At 48.0% G+C, this 9,653-nt stretch overlaps 3 protein-coding genes across 3 annotated transcripts; all 3 read left to right on the forward strand.

The window, feature by feature from the left end:
• Positions 1 to 494: 494 nt before the first annotated feature.
• On the forward strand, positions 495 to 1,513 carry FPSE_05193 (uncharacterized protein; the record flags this gene model as incomplete). Its single annotated transcript, XM_009258311.1, has 4 exons — positions 495 to 821; positions 877 to 970; positions 1,028 to 1,107; positions 1,166 to 1,513. The coding sequence occupies 4 exons, from the start codon at positions 495 to 497 to the stop codon at positions 1,511 to 1,513; spliced, it is 849 nt and encodes a 282-aa protein (XP_009256586.1).
• Positions 1,514 to 3,104: 1,591 nt separating this feature from the next.
• Positions 3,105 to 4,629, forward strand: FPSE_05192 (uncharacterized protein; the record flags this gene model as incomplete). The annotated part of the gene is made up of 8 exons (XM_009258310.1): positions 3,105 to 3,140; positions 3,354 to 3,551; positions 3,714 to 3,824; positions 3,878 to 3,924; positions 4,082 to 4,140; positions 4,284 to 4,308; positions 4,379 to 4,385; positions 4,444 to 4,629. 8 exons carry the CDS (start codon positions 3,105 to 3,107, stop codon positions 4,627 to 4,629), a joined length of 669 nt encoding a protein of 222 aa, XP_009256585.1.
• Positions 4,630 to 6,576: 1,947 nt separating this feature from the next.
• Positions 6,577 to 7,586, forward strand: FPSE_05191 (uncharacterized protein; the record flags this gene model as incomplete). The annotated part of the gene is made up of 2 exons (XM_009258309.1): positions 6,577 to 7,043; positions 7,097 to 7,586. The coding sequence occupies 2 exons, from the start codon at positions 6,577 to 6,579 to the stop codon at positions 7,584 to 7,586; spliced, it is 957 nt and encodes a 318-aa protein (XP_009256584.1).
• Positions 7,587 to 9,653: the final 2,067 nt, after the last annotated feature.

Here is a 9,653-nt window from a genome sequence, read left to right on the forward strand (position 1 = left end):
TTTTGTAAAATTATGCAAATTTAGTTTGATACACATGACACCTTGTGCTGGATTCCTTCTCAACTCCGATGTTAAATGTGTTGCCAGCACCTGACATACAGATTCAGCCTCGCCCCAAGCATGAACAGGAAAAGTATAGCTTAAAATATACCGGAATGCAGACGAATTGACAATATTGGAATCTCACAGGCCAGGCCATGTCCCTGTAGGATTACAAAGCCAAGACAACCTCGGATGACACCTTGCGGGGTGACAAGGATTCCCTACACTTTCAGTATAAACTAAGCCAACATTGGAAGCTCGCCTAGCTCGCCAACGCGAAGCTGATCCATCATGTGTCGACCCCTTGTCGATTACTTCAACAAGAAAACATGGCTGGGAGATGAGATAAATACCCCGAGGTCCATTGGCCGGACCCATCTAGCAATCGTTTCCTTACAGGCTCATGCGTTTCCTGTCAAACTCTCCCCTCACATCCCAACCACCACATCGCCATGCGTCCTTTCGTCCTCTCAACAGCGGTCTTGGTGACCGGCGCCGTCGCTCAGAATGCCTGGAAAACTTGCTACGATGGACTGTTCATGATTGCTGCACGAGGCACGAATGAGGAAAAAGGATCCGGTAGAATTGGAGAGATCGCCGAAGCTGTCGCTAAACGTATCAACGGATCCCACGTCTATGGGCTCGACTATCCTGCGTCCTTCCAGGATCCGGCCTACGAGGACTCTGAGAGTGATGGCGTGAAGAAGCTGAAGGATATTCTCGGCAGTTACTTCTACCAATGTCCAAAGAACAAGGTTGCCGTCTTTGGTTACTCTCAGGTTCGTGGCAGACTTCCATCGTGGACGACACGACAATGAGACTGACAGCAAATAGGGCGGCCAAGTCGCCAGCGATGTCTTTTGCGGCGGAAGTGGTGGGGATTTCCCAACAAACAAACCACTCACTGTGAACGATGTCGAGAAAAACGGTGAGTCTTCTCTCTACACTTTACTCGACAGCATGCTGCAGATACTGACTACCATAGTCGTTGCTATCATCACGTTTGGTGACCCAAGCCACGTGGCAAACGTCTCGTACGACCTAGGAAGCAGCATTAACGACGGTGTAAGTCCACAAAGCAAAGTTGCCGTGCCATGTTTCCCAACTCTAACACCGTATACAGATTTTCCAGCGTAACGACACTAAGCTGTGCGAGGACAAGTACAGCGGCATCCTCCACGCCTACTGTGACACAGGCGATGTGTACTGCGACCGGGGTGATGACACAGACGTCCATAAGAGCTACTTTGAGAAGTACGGAAAGAAGGTTGAGGACCTTGTCGTGGAGAACTATGAGAGCGCTATGAGTGAGAGCACGACGACGCCTACCGCCGACGCGACCTCATCAGCTACTTCCGCCGCATCTGAGGTGACCAGTACAGATGCTCCAGGTAATGGTGCGTCTGGGTTGGTACCCGGTCTTGTCTTGTCCATAGTTCCCCTGGCTCTAGGCCTGTCACAGCTACTGTAACAAAGCAAAAATGCCAAGGATGGGTGTCTTATGTACGTTATTGGGGCAAGAATAGTTCTCAGATGTATAGCTAGAAACAGGCCAAACTACGGCTATCTTGGGCGACGCAGCATTACACGTCTTAGAGAATGAAACTAGGATCTAGAAGTCTCCATCTTTGTGTATGTAGCGGAGTATAATTTCAGACCAGGTTCAAGGGCAAGCAATAGCGTGGGAAATCTAAAACACTTAAACACATATTCTTGGCCCGACATAACATCTTCCGAAGAGTGCCTTGTTGACCGAAAGCACCTCTTCTTATCCTATGCCCTTCATATAAGCATAATTATCGATATAAACTCGCATTCCACCATATTGACGTTTCCACGGAGTTTCATCCCTATGCTAGACAAGAGACGGTATATAGGGACGAGCGACACATCTGAGAAGGGTTGAGAGTAAGAGCAGCCCAGACGGACGAGAACGATGCGGCTCGTGTAAAATCAGCCTAGAAGTGATAGTTGGGTTAGCACAAGGACAGAACTTGGATTTCCAGACCAAAACAAAACTGGATAGATAATAACAAACTTTCTAAATATGTTCTTAATGGTCTTGTGTCATCTTCTGGCCTTGCCTTTGGCGACAAGGAGATGGCCACTCTTCTTGGTTTCGGGTCTGATGAGTACCTATTTCTTTGCACTCAGGGTAGAATAGATTTCAATGTCGACTTGCGAAACCTTGTTCGGGAATGCTGATGATTGGGACTTATACACATCGTGCTGCTAGCGAGTGAAGCTGGAGTGCCAGATGGCTCATACCCTGAACCTTGGGTTCCAGTTGTTGACAGGCGAGGAGTTTGTCTTTTCATGGGATAGAACGATCGATGCGCCTGTATCCTGCACTTTTGTTAGCCAAGCTGTTCAATTTCCGATATATATATGGCCTGTTCTTGATCCTGTCGCGTGTAGGTCACACTGTGCATCAATGATTCAGGAGTTATGTCGGAATAGATGACGCTGCCGTCCTGGAGGATGTGTATTCGCATTCGTGTTCTGTTCTACTCAGGCCGTTAGCTGGAGTATATCTTTCTGTCGGTTGTGTGTAACTCACAGTCTGCTTGACGAATTCAGGGGCTTGTTGAATCTCACTTCTCGATATTGTGAATAGTTTGCAAGTCCAAAATAACGATGGTTGTCATCTTGTAATCGACTCGTAGGACCTTTCTCTGTTGGCCGTATTCATGCTTGCTGGTGGACGAGTGACTCAACGGCTGTATTCTCTGCACGTCCAAAAGTCAGGAGATGTACATGTCAGCCTGAAACACAACGAGAACAAGTGGCGCCTGCCTACGGCAGTTAGGCAGGAACAGCATCAGGGGATTAATCTTAACCAGTGGATTAGTTATTCACACACTTGTGCAACAGGACAGGGTACTCCAAAGATGCAATTCCTGCCTAGTAGTTACCTAGGTGTACAGAGGGAGATCCATCGCATTCTACTACTAATTTACCACTGAATTCGTAGGCATAGGTGCTAAGCCCTGACACACTGCTGGACTGACTGTCCACTGTATTCATCGGTCAACCCACTGGAGGATATGTTTGTCTAAACAATGACACAGATGCGTAAACAATATAGCAAACTAACAGTAAATACGAACAAATACAACTTACATTGTTTTATATCACTGGTATTTATACACAAACACCCGAGAGCGAGTGATTCAACTAGAATATGCGAGTGACACCTGGCTCACGGGTTAACGGCACTGCCCTGCCGTTTGCTTGTCTTATTCTATTAGCCCCATGGAAGAAAATAGCAATGCTTAGAATCTCTGTTTGATCGGACTGCTAAAAACTAGGGCTTCCCGCACAGCCCTGACATTTTTCATAAACCCTCTCCCACAATTTCCCCTCCTCCTAGCTTCTCCCTTCTTCACAACATCCTCCGCCTTCTCCCAACTCCAAATCTCCCACCTCTACTGGGGTCTATCATACTTACCTGCCTCTGGTGTCCACTGGACTTCGGGGCAGGTACCTATGCACCTCCCACAACCAAGGTAAATCATGGCGCCCTGCCCTCATCATCGTTGTGGCTGACTCTACAGCTGCTCCAAGAGCTTCCTCCACCTCCACGCATACATGCATCTCCTTTGTAGCATGATTCGGCGTGGCAGTATCTGTTAGCATGCTTGCCGTTTCACGCTACTTTTGCCGTCTAGACAAGCTCGGTAGGCCCTACTCTCCTCCTCGCCCAAGCAGTACGTCTCTTATCAGTCCTCGCAGCAAGATCTGAGCTACAATGGCTCACCCTCACGGGTTGTTCAACTTTGGTAGGTCCTTCTCTTCGTTACCTAACTAGGGATACTTTACTAAGATTCTGTAGCGAGATTTGAGCTACACTAGCTCACCCTCATGCATCGCTAAAGTTTGGTAGGTCCTCCTTCTGGCTACTCAAGTGACTCTTTACTGACAAGACTTTACAGAGAGATTTGAGCTACAATGGCTTAAATAAGTCCTGTGCACCGATGGCCGCAATACATGTATGAAGCCATGCCTCCTAGACTCGAACTCTGCTGACTCTGTACAGGTTGAAAGCCACCCTCAGAGTGGTCATTAGTGCCCAGCCTTGCGTTCCCGATATGCTTGGTAAGTCTTATTCCATTCTCACAGGAAACAACTCAAGCTGACAAGCATTTATCAAGTATATACCTTGACGAATGTCGGTCGTGTGGGGTAGGCGAGAGATAACTTGGGAAATCCCCCTTCCTCTTCCTTTATCGACCCGATAGTCGAGGTGAAGTCCAAGATCAAGTCGTATGCTACTGAGCATCCGGGCGATCATACCGCCGTCGGCATGATTTGCTACTCGGTTTTGCAATGGTAGCTTCAAGGTAAGGAGGATGCTTCCATTTCTGTTAAAAGGAATTTGTTCTAACATCTTATCGACAGTTAGTGGATCACACAGATGGTCGCGGCTTGGTTGCAAACGTCTCTCACTCCCACCCAGGGGGTGAGAAGCTGGTTTGGCAGACTGAAGCAAGTCCCTATGTTTCGTCTACTCCTGGTAGTCTGAGCTGTCGGAGTGGCCGGTTTCCATGGGGTACTAAGGGCCATCTTCCTCATCGGCTAGACTAGGAAGCTGATGAAGACGGGTCAAGGACAAGAAGTCTATGGACGATGAATAAGAATATCGCTAGTATGGGTCTTGCAGCATATGATAGTTGCAGTATGGATACAGTCGAAACTACCCATGACTTTTCTGACATCAACCTTTTCGTCGATGCCTATGTAAAGTGATATGTCAAAGCTAGTCAGATGCAAGTACAAGACGAAAACCACAATCTGCATCAAGCATGCCTTGTATATAACTGATGATAGATGTGATATCAACCAGAAAGCACCAAGTCGTGTGTTGGCGTTGGTACCTTGTTACTTTCTATTTGCGCAACCACAATCCTTTCTTGTTGTCACTCCAATTTCTTGCAAGCAACCCAACACCCGCGCCCGCGAATCCACCCTGCTTTGTCACTTACTTTGGGAGGTATTTTTCATACTTGCCAAAGTGTTACCATGCCTACCTCAGCTGGCTAGCTACAGTGAAGCCCCTGTATCCGAATCCAGTGACCTTCTGCTCGGCTCAACGGGCATTTTTCATGGGCGACTATTTCGCTGCCATGGCAGTAGGATAGCAGAGAGGTAGACTGCTGAAGGCGTAAGCAACGAAATTAACAGGCTAGTTTATGCTGCTTAGGCGTTACTTAAGCTTGGAGGCCAACGATTCTGCTACCCACGAGCATAGATCGCTCAAATCATGGATTCGCCCCAGCCTCACATGAGGCCTTCCAGCTCCGGTCAAATTCGGCAAGTCACCAGCACTGCAACTTGTGAATTCCACAATGATCATCTGACACATCTCTAGGATCGACAGGTTTCTCGACTCCGTATACATTTGCAAACTCCTTTACTCAAGACTCTTCAGTGCCAACTCAGTCAGTCAACGAGATGCGAGCAATATCCTGTATTCCTTTACAACGAGGGGCCTTCGTTCAAAGCCGTCCATATGAGAGTACCCAGCACACAGCACCCCATGGATCCCATCACCTTGCCGGAAAGCTGGAGCGGATTGTTTCATGCCGGTTACCGCTGTGCCTCACACGCTCTCGCTCCAACTTGGGTCAGTTTGTGGGAAGAGTGGCGAGCCGACTATGGTATTCTTCTTCCCCCAATGCTTCATCAACAATAAACAAACAATACTACGTCACAGAGGAATCACAGAGAGCCACTGCCCGTCTGGGAACAAGCAGATCGAGGCGCCTTTCCATATGCTGTCAACGCCTCGGTCCGTATCTGGGTGAGATAATGTCGAGACCAAGAGTGGCATTCAGTGTCGACAGGAGTGCTAATTCGTCCATCCAGCCTACGAAGATCAGAACTCTCGGCTTCGCGACACTGGTACTGCAGACGAGTTGGGCCATGGAACACAATACCACTCACAGACCAACCTTTCTCGTGTTATGGCGCAGCACGTAACAACAACAGTGGTCCCATATCTGCACATTTGTAATTTCTATCTCTCGCCGATTGGAAACAACAGGTCACCGGGAGCGGTAAAGGAGGCTTGGTATTCTGGGCACGCTGGAGACACCTCATAGGTATACACAATGCCAGACGGAAAGATACAATGTTTAGAGAGGCCTCCGCATACTGTTTATGCTATACACGAATTGATACATCCTCTTCTAGATGGATAATTGGCCGAAGAAGCGATTTGCATGCTTTACCATGTGGTCTCGTCGCACCACGATGCTGCTGCTGTGCCGTAGCCCAATCTTGGAGAGGAAATCACCGGTTGAGTATGGGATAAATACCAGCAGTAATTTGTGGTGCATAGCCTCAATTCAATCCAACATGCCAATCGCGTAAGACCGCCCCGTCTACACATAACAAGACTACCAAGACACTCACTAACAAAACCTTCTTGGCATCCTGTGCCTTATTATATAAACATCTTATGGATGCTACGTTCTTACAAAATTCTAGCCAGGTACTTCAAAGAACAAGACTGATATCCTCTCGTTTAAAATGCCTACTGCAACGGAATTCTTTGGCATAGCCATCACCAATTTTAGTCCTCTTACCACAACTTACACTCCCCCGCCCTCGTGTACCACAGCAACAACCGATCACCTCATCTACGCCATTGAGAACGTCACAGGTCCCTACCATGGCGCTCCAAGCTGTGAGCATAATTTAGTACAGGATTGCATACCCGACGGCTCCTCCTATGATACTCTGGCGGACAAGATTGTCAATCCGTGGGCATATGGTTTCTTCAACTACCATTCTCCTGGTATATATTGCCCCAAAGGCTGGACTACCGCCGCTGTACTTGGCCATGGAGATAAGACAGGCTCTGAGTTGAGGAGCGGCGCCTTCACCAATACTCAGGCACCAAGCAACACATTCACTGGTCCATCAATCATTCAGCCAGATAAAGTTTGGCTGTCTGTGTTGGAGCCATCCGAGACACTTGCTTTTTGTTGTCCGAGGTATTGTTCTCCTTGTCATCTCCTTCTTGACCGTGCTGATGTTTGTTTCGCAGTGGGTGGGATGGCATTGAATGGGGAATTTGCGCAACTTACATTGAACATTTCTCATCGTCCAACCACACTGGAATCTGTGTTCGAGACTATTATCCTCCTCAGTATCCAGTTGTCACTGTCCACACGGTGGAAGGAGAGCCCGTATCAGGCAGCGCTGGAGTTCTCTCAGCAGTTTCTGCGTCAGGTACATGGTCCGACCAAGTGGAAAAGCTGACGGGCATTCTACTTAGCCCTGACCTAACGTCGTCGTTGATTGTCGTCAGGACACTCCCTGCTGTTCCTTTAGTCTACAAGTCCTCGGACATTGAAGCTACCGAGACTGGCACGGGTAAAAAGGATTCCGGTGATGATGACAACAAAGACGATACCAAGAAGGTCGATGAGAATGGCAGTGGAGCTTCTACTTCACCGATCGTGTATGGACTTGCGCCTGCCGTTGCTGTTATCGTTGGAATGCTCACTGGGGCTGGGCTCTTGATGCCTTGGTAGGCTGAATGTCGTAAGTCTCTTGTCCTCGAGTCCTTGACTAGATGTCCGGGACCAGATTGTTGCTTTATCTCACGCTATCCCTGGGTTGTTGATCGGTTTACCGTACTAACCGGTGCCTGTTATAGTATCGGCCATATGTTTCGGCATTCGTGTAGGTCGTGTCAATGTCAATTCATCTTTCGATATCTTGTAGTGGTTTATTTCTATCCTGTGGACGGCAGACAGTGGTAAAGCTATGCCCTTGCTTACAATAGTCGCCAGTGCCTTTAATCTGAGACAATACTTTCCTCAAAGTAATAAATGCGTGGCCTTTCATGTCTTTGTCTTTGTCTTTGTCTTCTGGCGATGGGCACTTTGTCGACGATCGTTACCTCGACAAAACTCAGTAACTACTCCATGGGTGATGCTACTGGTGGCTTATCTGAGCGAGGGGATAACTGGTACAGTGGAAATACATCAGACACTCACTGCAGTTCATTGTCAGAAAGGGTCTTTCCTTAACGGCATGAATCATACTGGCCCGATCACACTCTCCGCTTAGTATCATCGCGAATGGGAAAGGGGAAGCGGGATCGGGATCGGGACCGGGAATGCACCAGCTTCGTATAGAACTGCATGGTCTACGCTACCCAATGTTTCCCGAGGCTATCACGGCGATTAACCGCCTTTTTGTTGATCATTCCATCTATTGTCTTCAGTGCTTCCACTTAGACATGACGCATGCCGCCCGCCCACGCTCTTCCCTCTCTGCACTCATGAAGGACGATAAAACTATCTCCTCCCGTCTACCTATCCTAATTTTCTTCTCATCTTCTTCATCCCAATGTAGTTTGAGAATTCACTCGAGATATATGCCATCAACGTACGATATTTATACTCAACCGACTGCTCTTGACACGCATAACGTCGTCGATTATGGTTAGTCCACTCAAACCGAACAGTGGGTAACTTAATCAGACTGATGCACTATCAGTTGATAAGGCAAGCCGCGATAATCACGGAATCCTTTGTCAAATATCAGAGGTCAGGGCAACCACACTTGGGCATGCGATATCAGAATGGCTGTCGATTCGCATGTTAGGGTACGCGGGATATTCCCGTCTTGCAGTACTCTCATCGTCATCTCAACTTGGAACACAGTCTCCTTTGAGTGACTGGGATATGTCACTAGGAGCTATCTTGTTACCCACTCGCAGCTTTGCTCTGACTCACCGCTCAGCTTTCTCTTTGTAAAGGCTTGAATTACAGATAATCTGAACCATGTGCTTTGTTCCCACCGTGACTTACACTACAGGGCACATTCAGTTGGTTCCAGGCCTAATCCTGGTAGTCGGCCACACTGGACGGCAGTGCAGGGATGCTTGTGACATTCCACCAGCATCAACGTGCGCCGCATTAAGTGACCAACTGAAAGAAGCCCAAAGACGGTTCATTACCCCCTGTTGAACTACTAACCAATATTCCAGCGTAGTCTTTGTAGAAGGAGTGCCACAATGTGCGCACATATGATAAATCCCATAAGCCATTTTGTGCAAGCCGGCTACAAGTGTAAAAATAGTACAAAGTCTTCCTGGTTTGAACAATGAATCTCATCATAGAATTGAAGCGTTCTAACTTTGGATGGGATCTATTGTCGTGTCGGGCTGTCCGTTCTTTGAGCCAGCCTCTAGATGTTTCACCAGGCTCTGTTCCATTGACAGTCCTGAAAGACATGAGAACATTGAGTCAAGTCGCAACACTACAAGAAGCCATGGAAGATCTTCATATACGCTGGCTCAGTTGCTTCCAAAACCTTCCATTCAGATTCTCAGAAACTTCAGAAAAACGAGACGCCTCATCCTGTTTCTCTATCAATATTTGATTCACCGACACCGCCCAGTATGCCGTATAAGAAGGGGGAGAGGAAGCCACCTCACTTTTACTTCATACCACCCATGCCCGGCCACTGCCCCAGGTGTCAATACCAAAACAAAAAGGGGAAACTGATCTGCGAGGGAACATTTGACGGCGGCGCACGTGTGCCGGTCCTACCAGAAGCCCAGGAGATACTCGAAGCCCAGGCGATAC

The sequence above is a fragment of the Fusarium pseudograminearum genome, chromosome 2, assembly GCF_000303195.2.
Source record: "Fusarium pseudograminearum CS3096 chromosome 2, whole genome shotgun sequence".
NCBI lineage: Eukaryota > Fungi > Ascomycota > Sordariomycetes > Hypocreales > Nectriaceae > Fusarium > Fusarium pseudograminearum.